The 24,039-nt window shown below is 44.4% G+C and overlaps 1 protein-coding gene across 4 annotated transcripts; it reads left to right on the top strand.

Annotated features, from left to right (window-relative positions):
• Positions 1 to 19,732, top strand: LOC308325922 (fizzy-related protein homolog). Of its 4 annotated transcripts, none has more exons than XM_080778693.1 (14): positions 1 to 156; positions 1,987 to 2,057; positions 3,533 to 3,661; positions 3,908 to 3,971; positions 4,305 to 4,435; positions 5,740 to 6,009; positions 12,784 to 12,849; positions 13,191 to 13,221; positions 13,378 to 13,449; positions 13,775 to 13,959; positions 16,131 to 16,364; positions 17,875 to 17,979; positions 18,453 to 18,545; positions 18,979 to 19,732. In XM_080778693.1, the coding sequence occupies exons 2-14, from the start codon at positions 1,989 to 1,991 to the stop codon at positions 19,018 to 19,020; spliced, it is 1,491 nt and encodes a 496-aa protein (XP_080634819.1). In that variant the 5' UTR covers positions 1 to 156; positions 1,987 to 1,988; the 3' UTR covers positions 19,021 to 19,732. The 4 variants fall into 4 exon arrangements, with proteins under 4 accessions (XP_080634819.1, XP_080634818.1, XP_080634820.1 ...); XM_080778692.1 differs by lacking the exon at positions 13,191 to 13,221 and adding an exon at positions 12,983 to 13,013; XM_080778694.1 differs by lacking the exon at positions 13,191 to 13,221 and having other exon boundaries at positions 3,536 to 3,661; positions 13,347 to 13,449.
• The last annotated feature ends 4,307 nt before the right edge of the window (positions 19,733 to 24,039 follow it).

Below are 24,039 nucleotides of genomic sequence, written 5' to 3'. Positions count from 1 at the left end.
AACAACACAAGGAAAACATTTTCTCTGTTTTTCTGTTTAGGACTCGGTTAGAATAAAACAGCAGGACATTAATTAATATATTAAATATTAATTATCACCTCTATTTACATCACAGCCCGTGGAGCAGCATTACGTCACCAGCAGCACCGTGAGGAGGTCAGTTTAATATCTCTTAATGTTTATTATTATTGTGTGTTTTAGCTGCTAAATGTTGCTAATCTGTTAGCCTGCTGGAAGCGAACAGTAGATAGCTCTCTCTCTCTCTCTCTGTGTGTGTGTGTGTGTGTGTGTGTGTGTGTGTATTGGACTGGTTTGTACTCATTTGAGTAATTATATATATATATAACTATGATATAAAGAGTAAACATGTCGTACAGTACCATTACAGATCATTTTATTATGTAATGTGATCTGTTAGCCTGATGGAAGCTAACAGTAGCTAGCTCTGTCTCTCTGTGTGTGTGTGTTTGTGTGTGTGTTGTTGCGCTGTCTCTGTTGTTTTTACATTACGGCCGGGTAATGATCAGTAAATAAACACTGTAATAATACTAATGGATCACACGTGGTTTATTATTACAGCATACAGATCGTATCATTGTTATTGTAGAATATGAATGTGATCTGTTGTCGTTAACAGCAGCCTGCTAGCTCTGCTAGCATCAGTGCTATTGTGAGCTGTTGTGTTGCCTTTGTTTTGCTGGTGCTAATAATCAGTAAACGTGTAATATGTATAGTTCACTGGTCCCCAAACCTCTTCAAAGTTCAAGGACCCCCAAATTAACACTCATTAGTCCCGCGGACCCCCCATTAGAAGAGACATGATCTTTACGGCTCTAGCTGTGATTCTCAACCCGTTTAATTTCAAGGACCCTCAGTTTGACCTGCATTATAGTCTACCGAGTACCGACCCCCATTTAATGGCATTCATATCTCTAGAAATGCCATTAGAATTAGACCCCCAATTTATATTGTAAAATAACTGTTAATTTAACCGAGAGTGTAACAAATGGAACCAAATGAACCCGTTGTGTGGTTCCATGTGTTAAACAGTCTCTGTTTACGGTAACTAATACTCAAACATGGAATTATAGATCACTTGTGGTTTAGTAGATATACAGATGAATGCATAGTTTACTTTGGTACTGTACAGTTTACATGGTAAACTTAATTTGGGTGCTGTTGTACAGTTAAATGGTAAACTTCATAATACCAAGGAAACAGAAGAACAATAAAGCGTTTTTTTTTTAGAACTTATATAGTCTGACAGAATGAGAACAGTAGGATGGAAGTCACAATGATCAGCCCATTTAATCTCATGTTAATGTTTATGATAATAATCTTATAATCATAATTATTGAATGTGATCAAATATGATGAGATGATGATGTCATCAGTGTGAGTGACAGTACGATCCTATGATAATGTCATCAGTGTGAGTGACAGTACGATCCTATGATGATGTCATCAGTGTGAGAGTGACAGTACAATCCTCTGTGTTGTCGTTTTAATGACAAACCTTTTGATCTTTATTATAACCTTAATCATGCCATCATAATAAAATGATGTCAGACTGACCCTTTTTAATCTGATGACATTTACATTAATCTTCTCGTCTTAATAATCGGGCGCTGGAGTTACGTTTATATCATAACATTAAGACGTTGATTAATTTACAACATTAATTTATGACATTTGGGTTAATCTTTCATCATAACAAACCTTCTGTTCAGTTGAACTGGTGTTTTATATTCCTTCCGCAAACTGTTAATACAGTATTCAATTAAATCAATCAATCAAATCATAACTCCATATATGGCTATATATGGCTGATACGAGTCTTTGTGACATCAGCGTGACAGATGATGACACATGATTATACAGGCAGCATATAAAAAGGGTTACAAGCTTATATTATATAATATGATATGCACCGAGTCGACGTCTATTTGGATATTGTGTTAACTGTTTCTCTGTCTCTGCTTTCAGTCATGGATCAGGACTATGAATGTAGACTGCTCAGGCAGATCAACATCCACAATGAAAACGCCAGTCCTGTGGTAAGTCACTCACTCACCCCACCCACCCACCCACCCACCCATGTTGTGATCTTGTGTTGTTTTTACAGCTATCTATCTATATATCTCCTCACTCAAATGCACACTTTGCAGTTTGAGCAACGCAAGCAAACAAAAGCAAACTCCACACATGATGCCCCAACATTTTATTTACCTGCCATAGTGTCGACCCCCTTACCCCAGGCTGTGTCAGATCAGACGGGCCGATACCCATATTATTTTCAGGTGCCTGTCAGCCAAACGCATTGCTTTGTTAGTGTGTGACGTGCGCGTGTGTCTGTGTGACGTACACGTGTGTCTGTGTGCGTGCGCGTGTGCATGCGTGTGTTTGTCCAGACATGTGCTTTCCCCACGACCCGTGCTATTACGATATCATTTCAAAAGATACACAAAGTGTCAGTCATGAAAGGGGTGTGTGTGTGTGTGGGGCGGAGGGGGGGGGGGTGCAGTGGGTGTGTGTTGAAGCTGTCTTGTGGACAAAAGGTTTATGGAGTTAGTGAAGATACCGGGCGGGCCCTTCCAGACTGGATTAGTGTGTGTGGGTGTGGAGGGGTGGGGGGGGGGATAACAGCAGAGAAGAGGGTGTGGCTCTTTACTATGCATTAGTTAGATAAGAGGAGTATCTATCTATAGTATCAACAGATTACTTTTACTCCGCTACCATTGTTTGTAAAAAAAAAAAACCTAGGCGATCTACAAGCGGCAGTGGCTCAGCGGTAAGAGTGGCTGGATGGTGACCGCAAGGTTGCCGGTTCAAACCCTGTCTGGTGCTCCCCCAGAGTCAGTGTCTAAGTGTCCTTGAGCAAGACTCTGAAGAGTCTGAACCCCTGATTGCTCCTGATGTGCAGGTCGGTGCCTTGCATGGTTTCCGCCGCCATCGGTGTGTGAATCTATGTAAAGCGCCTTGGATGAAGGCGCTATATTATAAATGCACCATTTACCATTTAATCTACAAGCTCACAATGTGTTAGTTAGGACATAGGAGGTGTATCTGTCAACAGATGGTAATGTGTTAGTTAGGACATAGGAGGTGTATCTATCTGTCTGTCAACAGATGGTAATGTGTGTGTGAATGAGGTGTTGTTGGTGACGCACAGAGGCCGACCCTCTTCACTGGGAACCCCCTGTTGGTGTTTTACACATTATGCCATACTTTAGCTATTGGAAAAAACAGCAGACCTACAAGCTCATAGCTTGTAGGTCTGCTGTTTTTGAAAAATAGTGAAAATGTGGCGCAAATCTTTGAATATTATATATTCTTTCACGGTGAACGTTTTTTAACTCAAATCTTTGCTATTTCTTTTCTTTTCTTTCTCCACTGCTCTGTGAAGCACTTTGAGCTGCCATGTCATGTCATGAAAGGTGCTATACCAATAAAGTTGTATTATTAATTCTAAGTTAACTATGCCGACTCTCTCTCTCTCTCTCTCTCTCTCTCTCTCTCCTCCCCCCCCCAGAAGCCCAGTGGACCAATGAGAACGCTGACTCCCACCAACTCTCCCCTGTCGTCTCCCAGTAAGCACGGAGACCGCTTCATCCCCTCGAGGGCCGGAGCCAACTGGAGCGTCAACTTCCACCGGATCAACGTGAGTCTGTCCGTCTGTCTGTCTGTCCCCTACCATACGATACCTGTCTGTCTGTCTGTCCCCTACCATACGATACGATACCTGTCTGTCTGTCCCGCCGTACCATACGATACCTGTCTGTCTGTCCGTCCCTACCATACGATACCTGTCTGTCTGGATGCTAGAGTTCAGGCGGTTAAATCACGTTCTGAGAGGCTTTTATCTAAATAACTAACCTAATGTCGTCTGCTTCTTCTTCTCTCACAGGAAATCGAGAAGTCTCACAATCAGAACAGAAAATCCAAAGACGGCACTTCAGACAACAGTAAAGGTAAAGAGTCCAATCCAACCAGAACCGGTTCTGGTGGTCTTTGATCCCTTTTATCCCATTCTGACCTGAGATCAGATTCTAACAAATGTTCTTCTACATCCTGACAGTTTTCTGACAAAAGCTATGTTTCTATGTCAGTCGTTCTTCGATTTCTTTTCAAAAATAGCAGACCTACAAGCTCGTAGCGCGCCACCGAGTGGCACGCTATGAGCTTGTAGGTCTGCTATTCTTATTTATGGAAATAAAGGATGTATGTAAAACTCACGGAACTAATTATTAATAATTACAGTATTCATCTATATTTACAGTATTATTGTGTGACCCCCCCCTTAGCGGACGGCCTAGCGTACTCGGCACTGCTGAAGAACGAGCTGCTGGGAGCGGGCATCGAGAAGGTCCAAGACCCCCAGAGTGAAGACAGGAGACTGCAGCCCTCCACCCCGGTGAAGAGGAGCCTGTTTACTGTAGGTTACACTGACCCTCCACCCTGTTTACTGTAGGATAACTGACCATAACTGACCCTCCACCCCGGTGAAGAGGAGCCTGTTTACTGTAGGTTAACTGACCCTCCACCCTGTTTACTGTAGGATAACTGACCATAACTGACCCTCCACCCCGGTGAAGAGGAGCCTGTTTACTGTAGGTTAACTGACCATAACTGACCCTAACTGACCCTCCACCCCGGTGAAGAGGAGCCTGTTTACTGTAGGTTCACTGACCCTCCACCCTGTTTACTGTAGGATAACTGACCATAACTGACCCTCCACCCCGGTGAAGAGGAGCCTGTTTACTGTAGGTTAACTGACCCTCCACCCTGTTTACTGTAGGATAACTGACCATAACTGACCCTCCACCCCGGTGAAGAGGAGCCTGTTTACTGTAGGTTAACTGACCCTCCACCCTGTTTACTGTAGGATAACTGACCCTAACTGACCCTCCACCCCGGTGAAGAGGAGCCTGTTTACTGTAGGTTAACTGACCCTCCACCCTGTTTACTGTAGGATAACTGACCATAACTGACCCTCCACCCCGGTGAAGAGGAGCCTGTTTACTGTAGGTTAACTGACCCTAACTGACCCTCCACCCCGGTGAAGAGGAGCCTGTTTACTGTAGGTTAACTGACCCTCCACCCTGTTTACTGTAGGATAACTGACCCTAACTGACCCTCCACCCCGGTGAAGAGATGCCTGTTTACTGTAGGTTAACTGACCCTCCACCCTGTTTACTGTAGGATAACTGACCCTCCACCCTGTTTACTGTAGGTTAACTGACCCTCCACCCTGTTTACTGTAGGATAACTGACCATAACTGACCCTCCACCCCGGTGAAGAGGAGCCTGTTTACTGTAGGTTAACTGACCCTCCACCCTGTTTACTGTAGGATAACTGACCCTCCACCCTGTTTACTGTAGGATAACTGACCATAACTGACCCTAACTGACCCTCCACCCCGGTAAAGAGGAGCCTGTTTGCTGTAGGACACAATACTGTCCATTAGCCTTAACTCAACTCAACTCGACTCAACTTTATTTATAAAGCACATTTAAAACAACCATAGCTGCCACAAAGTGCTGTACAGTACATAGGTAAAACAGTAAGTAAACACATAGACTAAAAACACAGAATACAAAGACAACACACAAAACAAGAAAAGGAGGGGGGGGGGGGGGGGCTAGTTCAGGAACAGAGGTCTCATGCTGTGTTAAAAGCCAAAGAATAAAAGTGCGTTTTACGCGAGGTTTTAAACGGTACTGTTGTCTTGTTGTCAGTATTCCGTCAGCGCCAAGCGGCCTCTCCCGGAGGAGGACGGCAACGCGGTGTCTCCGTACTCGCTGTCCCCCGTCAGCAGCAACAGCCAGAAGCTCCTCCGCTCGCCCCGGAAGCCCACCAGGAAGATCTCCAAGATCCCGTTCAAGGTGCTGGACGCTCCGGAGCTCCAGGACGACTTCTACCTCAACCTGGTGGACTGGTCGTCCCTCAACGTGCTCAGCGTGGGCCTGGGCACCTGTGTGTACCTGTGGAGCGCCTGCACCAGCCAGGTGGGTCCGATTACCTCATTAGTACACCTGTGTGTACCTGTGGAGCGCATGCACCAGCCAGGTGGGTCTGATTACATCATTACTACACCTGTGTGTACCTGTGGAGCGCATGCACCAGCCAGGTGGGTCTGATTACATCATTACTACACCTGTGTGTACCTGTGGAGCTTCATGCACCAGCCAGGTGGGTCCGATTACCTCATTAGTACACCTGTGTGTACCTGTGGAGCGCATGCACCAGCCAGGTGGGTCTGATTACATCATTAGTACACCTGTGTGTACCTGTGGAGCGCATGCACCAGCCAGGTGGGTCCGATTACATCATCAGTACACCTGTGTGTACCTGTGGAGCGCATGCACCAGCCAGGTGGGTCCGATTACATCATCAGTACACCTGTGTGTACCTCTGGAGTTTGGTTTTGTGGGTTATTCTACCACAGGTCGTTTCGAGGAAGCAATCTGATTGGTTGAAACCAGCCTTCTAGCCATGGGTTAAACCAGCACCGTTCACCACCTAATCAAAAATAATTCAGCTGCTCTGTTCTCCCGGTCTGTTCTTCTCGGTGGCTAGGCTAGCTAGTTTCTTGGGAAGGTTGTGGTCGTAGTGACTACATCTGTCATTAAAAAAATATATTCTTTCAGCGATTTTAATAGTTTTAAGGGTAACTGTGGTAGAGATGCTTGTGGTAGTGATGCTTGCGGAACTCGACTCCGTCTCGTTCCTGACCGCATCCCTGTCGTGGCAATAATCACGTTAACCCACACCCTCTCGTGTAATATTGCTTAAATGTACTCTGGGTTAAAGTTCTCCGACAGTCGCTGAGACTGATTCGGTTCCATCGTCTGGATTCCACCGAGGCCATGATGTGTTCATCAGACAGCCTGTCAGTCATGATGTGTTCATCAGACAGCCTGTCAGTCATGATGTGTTCATCAGACAGCCTGTCAGTCATGATGTGTTCATCAGACAGCCTGTCAGTCATGATGTGTTCATCAGACAGCCTGTCAGTCATGATGTGTTCATCAGACAGCCTGTCAGTCATGATGTGTTCATCAGACAGCCTGTCAGTCATGATGTGTTCATCAGACAGCCTGTCAGTCATGATGTGTTCATCAGACAGCCTGTCAGTCATGATGTGTTCATCAGACAGCCTGTCAGTCATGATGTGTTCATCAGACAGCCTGTCAGTCATGATGTGTTCATCAGACAGCCTGTCAGTCATGATGTGTTCATCAGACAGCCTGTCAGTCACGGTGTGTTCATCAGACAGCCTGTCAGTCACGGTGTGTTCATCAGACAGCCTGTCAGTCATGATGTGTTCATCAGACAGCCTGTCAGTCATGATGTGTTCATCAGACAGCCTGTCTGATGAAGCACAGCCGGGCAAATGCTTCATGGGCAGAATATCTATGTTTTCAAAGAGCAGCACCACCAGAGACTCTTGAACAGTTTCTACTTGTCAACAATTAGACTGCTGAACAAGAACTAGGACTGGTGACGCCGCACAGACTGAACTGAACTGGTCTCCTTTTAGTAGAGACTACTTTATATATACTAGGCTACATCACTTTACTTAATTATGTTTATATATGCATACATTGTAGTCTAGTCATGTACTATGCACTTTCTTTCTTCTTTTAACTGCAATGATGAGCTGCTGCACAAACAATAATTTCACCCATAGTGGAAGATTTAAGGGCAATTTTTTCGCCGTTAACTTCAAGTCATGATGCAGAGAACCTTTTTGGCATGGAAGTACCTTAGGATCATAGGAAAAGATTTATCCAAAGACACAAGCTGCATTACCTTTCATTTCTGAATTATACACCTTTTTCAAAATGGCCGCCACCATTTACAGCAATACAGCATAGCCCGTATCTTTGCTTCTGTTAGAGCTATAATAATAATATTGGTGCCAAAGTATACATTTTTAGGGTCAAGGAATCCAATTAAATAGATTTCAAGACTAAAAAATCTAAAAGTTTTCTCGTTACCATGACAACGGGGGTAAAATATGCACATTTAATTCGAAAACATACGTTTTAACAGGGTAACTTTACCCCCCCTTATCCACTAAAACTTTCATTTAGTTTCCTCTTTGGCTTGGAAGTACCTTAGGGTCATAGGAAAAGATTTATCCAAAGACACAAGCTGCATCACCTTTCATTTCTGAATTGTACACCTTTTTCAAAATGGCCGCCACCATTTACAGCAATACAGCATAGCCCGTATCTTTGCTTCTGTTAGAGCTATAATAATAATATTGGTGCCAAAGTATACATTTTTAGGGTCAAGGAATCCAATTAAATAGATTTCAAGACTAAAAAATCTAAAAGTTTTCTCGTTACCATGACAACGGGGGTAAAATATGCACATTTCATTCGAAAACATACGTTTTAACAGGCTATAACTTTACCCCCCCTTATCCACTAAAACTTTCATTTAGTTTCCTCTTTGGCTTGGAAGTACCTTAGGGTCATAGGAAAAGATTTATCCAAAGACACAAGCTGCATCAACTTTCATTTCTGAATTATACACCTTTTTCAAAATGGCCGCCACCATTTACAGCAATACAGCATAGCCCGTATCTTTGCTTCTGTTAGAGCTATAATAATAATATTGGTGCCAAAGTATACATTTTTAGGGTCAAGGAATCCAATTAAATAGATTTCAAGACTAAAAAATCTAAAAAAAATCTCGTTACCATGACAACGGGGGTAAAATATGCACATTTCATTCGAAAACATACGTTTTAACAGGGTAACTTTACCCCCCCTTATCCACTAAAACTTTCATTTAGTTTCCTCTTTGGCTTGGAAGTACCTTAGGGTCATAGGAAAAGATTTATCTAAAGACACAAGCTGCATCAACTTTCATTTCTGAATTATACACCTTTTTCAAAATGGCCGCCACCATTTACAGCAATACAGCATAGCCCGTATCTTTGCTTCTGTTAGAGCTATAATAATAATATTGGTGCCAAAGTATACATTTTTAGGGTCAAGGAATCCAATTAAATAGATTTCAAGATTAAAAAATCTAAAAAAAATCTCGTTACCATGACAACGGGGGTAAAATATGCACATTTCATTCGAAAACATACGTTTTAACAGGGTAACTTTACCCCCCCTTATCCACTAAAACTTTCATTTCGTTTCCTCTTTGGCTTGGAAGTACCTTAGGGTCATAGGAAAAGATTTATCCAAAGACACAAGCTGCATCAACTTTCATTTCTGAATTATACACCTTTTTCAAAATGGCCGCCACCATTTACAGCAATACAGCATAGCCCGTATCTTTGCTTCTGTTAGAGCTATAATAATAATATAAGGGTCAATACCATGACAATGGGGTTGCAAATCCTATTCACATAATGTATACGAGACAAGTATTTGCAGAGAGCCATGTATGCTCTGACATGCAGCATTTTCAAGGTGCCTTACATGGGGCCCTGTATGGGGCACCTGTTGTGGGGGATTCTGTAGTCTTACTGGGGGTCTTCAACGCACGTGGGCAATGAGATACTTGGGAGTGGCGTGTTTGAGAGGAACGATCTCCCTGATCTGAACCCGAGTAGTGGCTTGTTATTGGACTTCTGTGCCAATCATGGGCTGACCATAACAGTTATGGTCAGTATATGTTATCCCGGGAGACTCGGGACAGCCAGTTAAGCAACTCCACAGTGGAAAAGCCCCAGAGGTTGGTGAGATCCGTCGAGAAATGCTGAAGGCTCTGGGTGTTGAGGGGATTGGTTGACACTTGACACATATTTTCAACATAGGGACAGATAGGGTGAGAAGTTCAGTCATGCTTATTCTTTTGGAAAGGAGCCATCTTAGGTGGTTCGGGCATCTGGTTAGGATGCTTATCGGGCATCTCCCTATAGGGAGGTCCTCGATGCACGTCCCACTGGGAGGAGACCCCTGGGAAGACCAAGGATGAGATGGAGGGATTACAACCATTAATTGGCCTTGGAACGCCTCTGAATCCCCCAGGAGGAAGTTACTAATGTTGCTCTGGAGAGGGAAGTCTGTAGCTCTGGTGGAGCTGTTGCCCCTATGACCTGACAGGGAAGGATTTCGAGACGCAGTCGTGGAGGAGAGGGTACGCTTCGAGGAGCTAAGGGTTGCTTTACTGCTTTTTGCAGATTATGTTGTCGAGTGTGTGGTGGCCATAGGAAGAGCATCAGCATCTCCAAATCTGAGGCCATGGTACTCAGCAGGGAACAGCTGTATTGTGCAATGCTGGGGAAAATTGTATGTCAACTTGTTGAGACTTATTTGATTAATTACAATTGTGATGGTCTGCGTCTCCAAATCTGAGGCCATGGTTCTCAGCAGGAAACCGGTGGATTGTGCAGTCCGGGTAGGGAATGAGGCATTACCCCAGGTGAAGGAGTTCAAGTATCTCGGGGTCTTGTTCACGAGTGAGGGGAGAACGGACAAGGAGATCAGCCGGAGAATCGGAGCGGCAGGGGTAGTATTGCAGTCGCTGTACCGCACTGTTGTGACAAAAAGAGAGTTGAGACAGAGGGCAAAGCTCTCTATCTACCGAGCAATCTTCGTTCCTACTCTCACCTATGGTCATGAAGTGTTCCTACTCTCACCTATGGTCATGAAGTGATCCTACTCTCACCTGTGGTCATGAAGTGTTCCTACTCTCACCTATGGTCATGAAGTGTTCCTACTCTCACCTGTGGTCATGAAGTGTTCCTACTCTCACCTATGGTCATGAAGTGTTCCTACTCTCACCTGTGGTCATGAAGTGTTCCTACTCTCACCTATGGTCATGAAATGTGGGTCATGACCGAAAAGAATAAGGTCACGAATACAAGCGGCCGAAATGAGTTTTCTTCGACGGGTGGCTGGCATCTCGCTTAGAGATAGGGTGAGAAGTTCAGTCACACGAGAGAGACTCGGAGTAGAACCGCTGCTCCTTCGCCTTCGGAGTCAGCTGGGGTGGTTCGCGCATCTGGTTAGGATGCCTCTCGGCCGCCTCCCTAGGGAGGTCCTCGACACACGTCCCACTGGGAAGAGACCCCGGAGCAGACCAAGGCGCAGTTGGAGGAAATACATCGACTCACTGGCCTTGGAACGTCTCAGAATCCTCCAGGAGGAAGTCACTGATGTTGCTCTGGAGAGGGAAATCTGGAGCTCTCTGGTGGAGCTGTTGCCCCCGCGACCCGACTACGGATAAGGGGTTGAAGATGGATGGATGGATGGATGGTGATGGTAATGAGAAAAACATTGGGGTTTTTTTAGCGGCGCTACTATATGCACAGCTTTGTGTGTACGTGTGTGCATGAGCACGGAATGTGCTCAGCTGATTGGCTGATGATGTATGATGATATGAGTGGAAATGAGCAAAATTTTATAACAGAAGCAAAAATATTAGATCTGCTGTATTATTGTAAATGGTGGCGGCCATTTTAAAAATGTGTATATTTCGTAAATGAAGGGTGATGCAACTCGTCTCTTTGGATAAATCTTTTCCAATTGCCCTAAGGCACTTCCATGCCAAAGGGAAAACTAAATAAAGGTTTTAGGGGTGAGGGGTGGAAAGTTACCCTGTTAAAACTTATTTTACGATTTAAATTAGCATATTTAACAGCTATTGTCATGGTAACGAGAAAACTATTTGGTTTTTTAGTCTTGAAATCCATTTAATTGGATTCCTTGACCCTAAAAATGTATACTTTAGCACCAATATTATTATTATAGCTCTAACAGAAGCAAAGATACGGGCTATGCTGTATTGCTGTAAATGGTGGCGGCCATTTTGAAAAAGGTGTATAATTCAGAAATGAAAGGTGATGCAGCTTGTGTCTTTGGATAAATCTTTTCCTTTGACCCTAAGGTACTTCCAAGCCAAAGAGGAAACTAAATGAAAGTTTTAGTGGATAAGGGGGGGTAAAGTTAGCCTGTTAAAACGTATGTTTTCGAATGAAATGTGCATATTTTACCCCCGTTGTCATGGTAACGAGAAAACTTTTAGATTTTTTAGTCTTGAAATCTATTTAATTGGATTCCTTGACCCTAAAAATGTATACTTTGGCACCAATATTATTATTATAGCTCTAACAGAAGCAAAGATACGGGCTATGCTGTATTGCTGTAAATGGTGGCGGCCATTTTGAAAAAGGTGTATAATTCAGAAATGAAAGGTAATGCAGCTTGTGTCTTTGGATAAATCTTTTCCTATGACCCTAAGGTACTTCCATGCCAAAGAGGAAACTAAATCAAAGCTTTAGTGGTTGAGGGGGGGTAAAGTTACCCTGTTAAAACACTTTTTTCAAATTAAATTAGCATATTTTACCCCTGTTGTCATGGTAACGAGAAAACAATTGGGTTTTTTATTCTTGAAATCCATTTAATTGGATTCCTTGACCCTAAAAATGTATACTTTGACACCAATATTATTATTATAGCTCTAACAGAAGCAAAGATATTGGGTATGGTGTAATAGTGGGTTATTGTCGGCGGCCATTTTGAAAAACATGTATATTTCATAAATGAAGGTTGATGCAGCTTGTGTCTTTGGATAAATCTTTTAGTATGACCCTAAGGTAATTCCATACCAAAGGGTTTCTCTGCATCATGACTTGAAGTCAAACGTGTCTTAAATCTTCCACTACCATGTTACTTGTGTAATGTGATGTGACAATGTTTGATTCTGATTCTGTCAGTCATGAAGTGTTCCTGTCAGTCATGATGTGTTTCCTCCTGGTCTTTCTCTGCAGGGAGATTAACTTTCTTCTTCTCTGGTGTGTTTAGGTGACTCGTCTCTGTGACCTCTCCGTGGAGGGAGACTCTGTGACCTCCGTGGGCTGGTCAGAGAGGGTGAGACAATCTGTTTACTTCTTATTTCAGGGTAACTTAGTATCATATTGGTGTTATTTGTATCATTTCAGGGTAACTTAGTATCATATTGGTGTTTATTTATCATATAGAGGTGTTATTTGTATCATTTCAGGGTAACTTGGTGGCAGTAGGAACTCATAAAGGTGTTATTTGTAGCATTTCAGGGTAACTTGGTGGCGGTAGGAACTCATAAAGGTGTTATTTGTATCATTTCAGGGTAACTTGGTGGCAGTAGGAACTCATAAAGGTGTTATTTGTACCATTTCAGGGTAACTTGGTGGCAGTAGGAACTCATAAAGGTGTTATTTGTATCATTTCAGGGTAACTTGGTGGCAGTAGGAACTCATAAAGGTGTTATTTGTACCATTTCAGGGTAACTTGGTGGCAGTAGGAACTCATAAAGGTGTTATTTGTACCATTTCAGGGTAACTTGGTGGCAGTAGGAACTCATAAAGGTGTTATTTGTATCATTTCAGGGTAACTTGGTGGCGGTAGGAACTCATAAAGGCTACGTTCAGATCTGGGACGCTGCGGCTGGGAAGAAACTGTCCGTGTTGGAAGGACACACTGCTAGAGTTGGTAAGGAAGGGGTTAATGAACCACTACAGACTCACTCCCAATCTAAATTATGGAATGAACTTCCCATTGCAGTCAGAACTACAGACTCACTCCCAATCTAAACTATGGAATGAACTTCCCATTGCAGTCAGAACTACAGACTCACTCCCAATCTAAACTATGGAATGGACTTCCCATTGCAGTCAGAACTACAGACTCACTCCCAATCTAAACTATGGAATGGACTTCCCATTGCAGTCAGAACTACAGACTCACTCCCAATCTAAACTATGGAATGAACTTCCCATTGACCCCCCTCTCTCTCCTCTGTCCTCCCCGCCACCAGGAGCGTTGGCGTGGAACGCGGACCAGCTGTCGTCGGGCAGCCGCGATAGGGTGATCCTGCAGCGTGACATCAGAGCCCCGCCCCTGCAGAGCGAGCGACGCCTCCAGGGTCACCGACAGGAAGTGTGCGGCCTGAAGTGGTCCACGGACCACCAGCTGTTGGCCTCCGGGGGCAACGACAACAAGGTAACCTTTAACCCATTCTGACCTGAGATCAGATTCATACGAGGTTTTCCACTGGACACACACTGGTGTGATGAACCCATTCTGACCTGAGATCAGATTCATACCAGGTTTTCACTGGACACACACTGGTCTGATTATAACCCATTCTGACCTGAGATCAGATTCACACGAGGTTTCCACTGGACACACACTGCGTCTGATGAACCCATTCTGACCTGAGATCAGATTCTAAAAAATGTCAGTCGTTCTTCCATTTTTCAAAAATAGCAGACCTACAAGCTCGTAGCGCGCCACTCGGTGGCGCGCTATGAGCTTGTAGATCTGCTATTTTTCAATAGCTAAAGCATAACATGATGCTAACACCAAAAGGGGTTCCCGTTCAGAATGGGTTAACCTTATGACCCCTGACCCCACGGACCACCCGCTGTTAGCCCAGCCCCTTGGATAGCATTGTATACAGACTCATTACAGACCACTGTAATGCCCTCTCAGGCCTACCAAAGAAGTCAACGGACAAACACGTTCAAAATGCGGCTGCTTAGAGCGTTAAAGGACAACTTTAGTTTTTTTCAACCAAGGTTCATGTTTTAGTTTGTTATTAGATAAACTAAAAGATGAGTGTTAATCTTTTTCATTTGCTGCTTTCTTTCGTTTTAGGGAATTTAGCTGTTTTTGACAGGGGGGCGGGGGCATTCGAGCATGGTGATTATGGTGATTTATTTTTTTATGGTTTACTATAGTCCTAATAAACGTCAGGAAATTACATCTGGCCACAGCAGATCACAGGATCTACTGAATGTGAAGGTAGCCTACTGGGGGGAAGGCTTATACTGTGTGTCATAGGCTCAATATGTCAGTTTGTCACATTCAATAGATCCTGTGATCTTTTGTGGCCAGATGTAATTTCCTGGCGTTTATTAGGACTATAGTAAACCATAAAATTGTGTTAAAAAATACATATTTAGCCCCATGCTCGAATGCCCCCGCCCCCCTGTCAAAAACTGCTAAAATCCCTAAAACGAAAGAAAGCAGCAAATTAAATAAAATTAACACTCACCTTTTAGTTTCTCTAATAACAACCTAAAACATGAACCTTGGTTGAAAAAAACTAAAGTTGTCCTTTAACTAGAACCAAAATGAGAGAACACATCACCCCAGTTCACTGCATTGGCTCCCAGTGGTTTTTAGAATTGATTTTAAAAATGATTTTACTTGTTTTTAAATCCCTAAATGGTCTTGCACCACCTCCGTACCTCCGTGACTGCCTACTTAGATATGTCCCTAACCGCCCCCTCAGGTCCTCCACTGCTGGCCTACTTGAAGTGCCTAAAATAATGTGCAATAAAATATATGGCGAGGCAGCTTTTTGCTTCTACGGCCCAACAGCCTGGAATAAACTACCATTCCAGCTCAGACACGTACCCTCTGTAGACATTTTTAAATCTCAACTCAAGACTCACCTCTTCACTCTGGCTTTTAGTTGAGTTTTAATATGTGCGTTCCTATACCCTGTCCTGACTGATTTGCTGCATGTGGTGTTTTTATTTATTTATTTTTCTCTAATGTTCTTATACTCTTATTTTGTTCTTTGCCATTGTTCTATAATTTTAACTACATGTGTTTTATTGTATTCTATTTTTGTGTCCTGCCCACATTATTGCTTAATGTAAATCGCTCTGGATTAAGAGCGTCTGATGAATGAATACATTGTTGTTCTCTGTCTCTCTCTCTCTCTCTCTGTCTCTCTCTCTCTCTCTCTCTCTCTCTCTGTCTCTGTCTCTCTCAATTTTTCAATTCAACAGGCTTTATTGGCATGACGTTTTACAAGTGTTGCCAAAGCACAATCACAGATATTACAAACAACAACATAACATAATATCAATGATATGAAAAAATAATATAAAATAAAGCAGGTGGTGCAGAAAATAAAACATGGCATACTGTATGTGTGTCCTACTGGTTGTCCCTTTTCTTGTGACAGGAATTGACATATTTTGCAGCCAAAACTGCACATTCTTTCTGTTCCCCCAGAAGGACTGGTAATCTTTCCCTTTCTGTCATACTTCTGAATTCTGGGAAATTTGTTTCAAATTTTGAAACTCTCTAATATTTGTATTTTTTTTATATATCTCTCTCTCTATGTCTCTCTCTCCCTCTCTCTCTCTCTCCAGCTCCTGGTGTGGAACCACTCGTCCGTCCTGCCGGTGCAGCAGTACACGGAGCACCTAGCGGCGGTGAAGGCTATAGCCTGGTCTCCTCACCAGCACGGCCTCCTGGCGTCGGGCGGCGGGACGGCGGACCGCTGCATCCGCTTCTGGAACACGCTGACGGGCCAGCCGCTGCAGTGCACCGACACGGGCAGCCAGGTGTGCAACCTGGCCTGGTCCAAGCACACCAACGAGCTGGTGAGTACCGTAACGCTGACCCCAGGTCTGCTCCAAAGCACACCAACGAGCTGGTGAGTCCCTTAACCCTAGTCTAGGAAAATTGGCCTCAGATCCTGTGCAGCAGGGGCGTGGCCCAGTGCGTTGCGTTTCAAATGAAATGCGAAATCAAAAGACCGGGGCGGGTTCCACATGGAGTGGGCGCTACATCTAAATAAGACGGAAGGGAAACAATTGCTCCTTGAGCGGTGGTGGCCTACTACAATTCAATTTGGAATTGGATTCCCTTCGGACTATTTTCATGGTATGCACAGTGCTTCAGACCGGAAAGGGGAGTGTCCGCTCAGATTCTGAGCGCAACGTACTTCCCTCACAGGGATACGTTCCTTTTTTCCCCAGAAGTTCCTTTTTTCTCGCCCGCCTAGTGGCGAAAAATAAAACTTCTGGGAACTCAGATTAGCTTAACCCTGACCCCAGGTTTGCTCCAAAGCACACCAACGAGCTGGTGAGTACCTTAACGCTGACCTGAGATCAGATTCATACGTGGTTTCCACTGGACACACACACACTGGTAACTGATTAACCCATTCTGACTTGAGATCAGATTCTAAAAATGTCAGTCGTTCTGAGCTTGTAGATCTATTTTTCAATAGCTAAAAGCATAACATAATGTTTTTGTTATTGCTTAATGTGATGTCACTGACGAAAACTACATGGAAACTAGATGAAAACTAAGCTATGATGACTATGAAATATTAATTATAATTATAAAAGACGATCTACAACATATACGTCAAACTCGAGACCCGGGGGCCAAATCACCCGGGGGCCAAATCACCCGGGGCCCGCAAGCATGCTTCTCTTCACTATTGATCAGCAGTGAAAGTATATCACTTGTGGTCAACTTTCAGCTACACCCCTCTACCCAAAAATGTCCCGTGTGTTGAAACACAGTCCGGCACCTCGACCTGTACCGATTTATTTATTTTGGCCCACTGTGTATTTTAGTTTGACATCCCTGATCTACAACGTGTCGCGCTGCGACGCGTTGTGAGCTTGTAGATCGCTCGTTAACCGTTTGTCTGTGTTGTGCGGTACAGGTGAGCGCTCGTTAACCGTTTGTCTGTGTTGTGCGGTACAGGTGAGCGGTGTTCGCTCGTTAACTGTTTGTCTGTGTTGTGCGGTACAGGTGAGCGCTCGTTAACCGTTTGTCTGTGTTGTGCGGTACAGGTGAGCGGTGTTCGCTCGTTAACTGTTTGTCTGTGTTGTGCGGTACAGGTGAGCGCTCGTTAACTGTTTGTCTGTGTTGTGCGGTACAGGTGAGCGCTCGTTAACCGTTTGTCTGTGTTGTGCGGTACAGGTGAGCGCTCGTTAACCGTTTGTCTGTGTTGTGCGGTACAGGTGAGCGGTGTTCGCTCGTTAACTGTTTGTCTGTGTTGTGCGGTACAGGTGAGCGCTCGTTAACTGTTTGTCTGTGTTGTGCGGTACAGGTGAGCGCTCGTTAACCGTTTGTCTGTGTTGTGCGGTACAGGTGAGCACCCACGGCTACTCTCAGAACCAGATCCTGGTGTGGAAATACCCCTCGCTGACCCAGGTGGCCAAACTGACCGGACACTCCTACCGAGTACTCTACCTGGTCAGTATTTACACGTTTACACTTGGTGCCGCGCTATGAGCTTGTAGATTCTACAAATGTCTTCTAAATCCTGACAATCCTGAAAAACCCTATGTTTGACATATTAACATAGGGTTTTTCAGGATTGTCAGGATTTAGAAGACATTGGTGGACTCAAACTATTTCACGTTGAGGATCCCCAGAAATGCATGGATAAAGGCCCTGTTTGCATGGAGACAGGCTGTAGTTCTGACTGTAATGGGAAGTTCATTCCATAGTTTAGATTGGGAGTGAGTCTGTAGTTCTGACTGCAATGGGAAGTCCATTCCATAGTTTAGATTGGGAGTGAGTCTGTAGTTCTGACTGCAATGGGAAGTTCATTCCATAGTTTAGATTGGGAGTGAGTCTGTAGTTCTGACTGCAATGGGAAGTTCATTCCATAGTTTAGATTGGGGGTGAGTCTGTAGTTCTGACTGTAGTGTTTTCTCCCCCAGGCCATGTCTCCAGACGGAGAGGCCATCGTAACAGGAGCAGGAGACGAAACTCTGAGGTTCTGGAACGTCTTCAGCAAGATGAGATCTACCAAGGTGACTAAACCCTGACCTTTAATCCCTGACCTTTAAACCCTGACCCCTACACAGGTTAATGTATTTTTAATTTGCATTGTAATATCCATAGGGCGATTTTTAGGTCGCTTCATATAAGAACTGTGTGTTGTGTTTCTGTCAGGGGGAGTGGCTGTGTGTCGTTAATGATGTCCATTAATATTTGATACAGCCAGTTTCTGGAGGAAATGGAATTAATGTGGCCGCAAAAGCCTTGAAACTACATATGAAGGAAATGTCGCTGCTAATATGACGTAAGCTCAGCTGGTGGTGACTCGACCGTAAATCCAGACTATGTATGAGCCTTCACGGAGACGGTAGGACTTCGGTTCTCTGTGACAAAAAGGTTTTGACCAAGACCTTCGGTGGTGGTTTTCAGCCGTGCGGGACTAACGTGGTCTCTGGTCTCTTCTAGGAGTCTGTGTCGGTGCTGAACCTGTTCACCAGGATCCGGTAGTGCCAGCGGACCCTCCCCCCCCCCCCCCCCACGGTTCCGTTCCTTCCTGTGGGGGAGAGAGAGAGAACGACCATCGATCGAACCAACAAACTCCAGTCCATACGAGGCCAGGCTGAATGTCTCTCTCTCTCTCCCCCCTCCCCCTCCCATTGTGATTAAGTTTTGTTTACGGACTGCGATGTGTGTGTGTGTGTGTGCGTGTGTTCGTGCGCACGCGTGTGTGTGTGTGTGTGTGTGTGTGCACCTGCCAACTAATTACGTTTGTGTTTTTCTCTGAATGTCTTATTTATTTTTGTTTTGGGTTATTCCTTTATTTTTAATCTCATCACATTTCTAGTGTCCGTTCATTGTGTGTGTACGCGTCACTTCCTGTCGAACCAGAAGGAAAAGGAAGTTGTGAGCACCCCCCCACCCCCCCCACCCTGACTGATCTCCAAGCAGCGTTGTGAGCTTGTAGATCGGCTAGTTTTCTTAAAGTTTTAGTTTTAATGACGTACCTCCCACTTCAGGGACTGTTTGGAAACGTTCTGCGGTCACACGTCTGGCTACGCTGCGTTCACACCTCTGGCTACGCTGCGGTCACACCTCTGGCTACGCTGCGGTCACACCTCTGGCTACGCAGCGTAGTCACACCTCTGGCTACGCAGCGTAGTCACACCTCTGGCTACGCAGCGTAGTCACACCTCTGGCTACGCTGCGGTCACACGTCTGGCTACGCTGCGTTCACACCTCTGGCTACGCTGCGGTCACATCTCTGGCTACGCTGCGGTCACACCTCTGGCTACGCAGCGTAGTCACACCTCTGGCTACGCTGCGGTCACATCTCTGGCTACGCTGCGGTCACACCTCTGGCTACGCTGCGGTCACACCTCTGGCTACGCTGCAGTCACACGTCTGGCTACGCTGCGGTCACATCTCTGGCTACGCTGCAGTCACACCTCTGGCTACGCTGCGGTCACACCTCTGGCTACGCTGCGGTCACACGTCTGGCTACGCTGTGGTCACACCTCTGGCTACGCTGCGGTCACACCTCTGGCTACGCTGCGGTCACACCTCTGGCTACGCTGCGGTCACACGTCTGGCTACGCTGTGGTCACACCTCTGGCTACGCTGCGGTCACACCTCTGGCTACGCTGCGGTCACACGTCTGGCTACGCTGTGGTCACACCTCTGGCTACGCTGCGGTCACACCTCTGGCTACGCTGCGGTCACACGTCTGGCTACGCTGTGGTCACACCTCTGGCTATGCTGCGGTCACACCTCTGGCTACGCTGCGGTCACACGTCTGGCTACGCTGTGGTCACACCTCTGGCTACGCTGCGGTCACACCTCTGGCTACGCTGCGGTCACACGTCTGGCTACGCTGTGGTCACACCTCTGGCTATGCTGCGGTCACACCTCTGGCTACGCTGCGGTCACACGTCTGGCTACGCTGTGGTCACACCTCTGGCTACGCTGCGGTCACACCTCTGGCTACGCTGCGGTCACACGTCTGGCTACGCTGTGGTCACACCTCTGGCTATGCTGCGGTCACACATCTGGCTACGCTGCAGTCACACAGCCTGCCTGTGTCACCTGCCTGATGTCTGTCAGACAGACAAACAGCAGGCTGTCTGTCTGACAGCCTGATGTCAGGCAGACAGACAGCCTGTCTGTCTGACAGCCTGATGTCAGACAGACAGGCAGCGATGCTAAACGGTATAATCTGCATATCGACGTGTGTTTAAATAATAATCCGACGGTGACAACGAGGTAATGCATGTAAAAGTAAAAGTGACTAAAGGTGAATAAAAAGCACGTCGTAGAAAATAAAAAAAATACTTTAAAAAAGAAAAAAGAAAAAAAGGAAGGTCATTTTTAGAAATGATGCTTTTATAATTTGTACGAAAGTCCTTCTTCTGGGTCCAAACTCTGAGTCCTGTTCCGGGTCTGGGTCTGGGTCTGGGTCTGGGTTTGGGTCCGGGTCCCGTGAAGTGAAGTAAAAAAGGGTTTGATATTTTCTTCATCTAGTTCTCCAACGGCTTGTCATCCCAGCTTTTTGTTTTATTGTTTTTACTGCTTTTAAAGTTGAAAGGATATCAGACAACAAGGTATAAATACATATAAATAAGTTAAGTTTAGTTAATCAGTACAGCCTGTTATAGCAGCGTGTGATCCAACGTGTCAAACGTGTGTGTGTGTGTGTGTGACGGACGTTAATTTTTTTTCTTTTTTACTTTGTTGCCCCAGTGTGTGTGTGTGTGTGTGTGTGTGTGTGTGTGTGTGTGTGTGTCTGTGCCTGGTAACAGACACACAGGTAACAGTGTGTCTGTGTTTTTTAGTTTTTTCTTTTTTTTAGCCAGTGTCGTGCAATAGCCTAGATCTACAAGCTCGCAACGCGTCGTTTTCGCGACACGTTGCGAGCTTGTAGATCTAGGCTATTGTGGCCGCGTGCGACGCCAAGCCGTTAAAAAACCCAACTGGTGAATCAGGTCTCGTCGTCCTTCACGAACCACTTTTTAAGTTTTTTGTTGGAAAAGAAAAGTAAAGAATTGAAGCATTTCTGTTTTCCTTAAAAAAAAAGGAACATTTAGATTCTCTCTCTCTCGTCTCGCTGTCGAGAGAGAGAGAGAGGATCCAGACTAATTCATTTAGATTGTCTCTCTCTCGTCTCGCGGTCGAGAGAGAGAGAGGATCCAGACGAATTCATTTAGATTGTCTCTCTCTCGTCTCGCGGTCGAGAGAGAGGATCCAGGACTAATTCATGGTTTTTTTGTGCAACAACATCGCTCGAAAAATAATTACGGAATAACAGAGAATTTTCATTTTTTTCATTTTTAAAAAAAGATTACGATTACGTTCCTTTGCGAGCGATGAGGTCGCACGGTCGAACCGTTAAATGAAAAGTCTTTCCTGTACAATTTGTTTTTAATAAGATTAAGAGTGTTACGGTATTTATTTTCATGTTCTCATGTTTCAGTAGATTTAGAAGTTTGTGCTCAAGATTTTGTTTTTTACTCCTAAAAAAAAAAAAAAAGAGAAAGAAAAGGAAAACAAAAAAGAAACTGCTGCCATGTTTGAAATGCCCTAAAGAATGTTAACACAATGTCGAGAAATATTTCTGTACTGAGGAAATAAAATTAAAATACTACATTGGTCATATTTTATTGTTTTTCTATAACCGCTAACGAGTAACTCGTTAATTATTTTATTGATGATAATAACGAGCACCTTATCGAACTTCTTATCGAACATTTTAACCCATTCAGACCTGAGGTCGTTCGATTCTACAAAATGTCTTCTAAATCCTGACTTTGTGGATAAAACGGAACAATTCATTCATCCTGAAAGATGTTTGTGTCAGTGGTTCTCATGTCAGTGGTTCTATGTCAGTGGTTCTCAAACTATTTCATGTCAAGGATCCTGAAAATATGTATTTGGCCAAAACCCCAAATATGTAGTTCCAGCGACCCCCTCCAACCAGAAGCAAAGATTCCAGTTAAAAACGATTTGTGCCACATTTTCACGATTTTCCAAAAAAATAGCAGACCTACAAGCTCGTAGCTATGATGAGCTTGTAGATCTGCTATTTTTCAATAATGACGAATTGCATTTTTCTAGCGCTTTTCCAAGTGCTCAAAGCGCTTTACAATGGTCCCCCCCCCCCCCATTTCAAAAGGATTCAAACATCAAGTTAATTAATGCCATTTAGTGTATTAGCAATCTCAGCAAGCAACTGGCACAAGGCAGCACTTCCATTAACGTCCACAGGGTGGCACTGTTGGCTACTTAACCACCCTGTAACGGAGGAACGCTTGCTCTGCCCTACAGAATAGATCCTCTATTCTCAATTTCTCACAAGGTTTATGTAAAGAGGAAAGGTCAATAAGAAGGTAGATTTATAGAAGGAAAGGTCAATAAGAAGGTAGATTTATAGAAGGAAAGGTCATCTATAAGAAGGTAGATTTATAGAAGGAAAGGTCAACTATATGAAGGTAAATTCAAGAGCTTGTAGATTTGTTTTGAGCTCTACTAAAAATGTGATCTACAAGACTATAGTGGCCTGAACTCTAGTATTATTAGAGTGTCTCAAAACAACCACATTGAGCTGCCCGGAGCGTCCATAAAAAGCTAAACATTGTAACTAAAACGTGATGTTGTCTTTTAAATACTGTAATTCTTCTCTGGGTAGTTTTCTGTGCGAGGGGAGGGATGTTTTCTGAGTATTTATTTCCCCTGAATCTTTCTTTAGTGTCTTAATTCAGTATCGTATCAAACCTGATGAGATTCCAGGCTTTAGAAGTTAACATTAATAATTGAGTTAATTGTAATTTGTGTGTAACAGAAGTCTTAATTACATTAATAATGGAGTTCATTGTGTAACAGAAGTCAGAATCCAGTCAGTCGATGGTGAGTTGTGTTCCATTCCAGTAGGACTCCACACTCACTGGCATGTGGAAGTCTTTACTGTATGCCCAATATTATTACAATATGACATGTCCAATATTATTACAATATGACATGTCCAATATTATTGTCAGAGTTGAGTTAAGGTCTATTCATAGTCTGGATCTGGTGGTGAGGTGACCACCGCTCCGGTGGTGAGGTGACCACCGCTCCGGTGGTGAGCTGACCACCGCTCCGGTGGTGAGCTGACCACCGCTCCGGTGGTGAGCTGACCACCGCTCCGGTGGTGAGGTGACCACCGCTCCGGTACGATGGTCACCTCACCACCGAAAATATTAGACTATGAATAACGCTTTAGTGAAGTGTCCTTGAGCAAGACTCAAGGAACCCCTGATTGCTCCTGATGTGCAGGTTGGTGCCTTGCATGGTTTCCTCCACCATCGGTGTGTGAAAGTGTGTGTGAATGGGTGAATGTAATGCATAATCTATGTAAAGGTGTGTGAATGGGTGAATGTAATGCACAATATATGTAAAGGTGTGTGAATGGGTGAATGTATTGCACCATCTATGTAAATCTATGTAAAGGTGTGTGTGAATGGGTGAATGTAATGCACAATCTATGCAAAGGTGTGT

This window comes from Protomyctophum bolini (genome assembly GCF_963924005.1).
Source record: "Protomyctophum bolini genome assembly, chromosome: 12".
NCBI classification, from domain to species: domain Eukaryota; kingdom Metazoa; phylum Chordata; class Actinopteri; order Myctophiformes; family Myctophidae; genus Protomyctophum; species Protomyctophum bolini.
Note: the sequence above shows the minus strand (reverse complement) of the source record. Positions and strands in the feature narration are given on the sequence as shown.

What these genes read in the sequence shown, in the direction of transcription:
- LOC308325922 (XM_080778691.1), top strand. Translation starts at nt 1,989, where the DNA reads ATGGATCAGGACTATGAATGTAGACTGCTCAGGCAGATCAACATCCAC. An exon ending in ATGAAAACGCCAGTCCTGTG is followed by an intron (nt 2,058 to 3,532) that starts GTAAGTCACTCA and finishes TCCCCCCCCCAG; the next exon opens with AAGCCCAGTGGACCAATGAG. An exon ending in CCTACCGAGTACTCTACCTG is followed by an intron (nt 17,980 to 18,452) that starts GTCAGTATTTAC and finishes TTTCTCCCCCAG; the next exon opens with GCCATGTCTCCAGACGGAGA.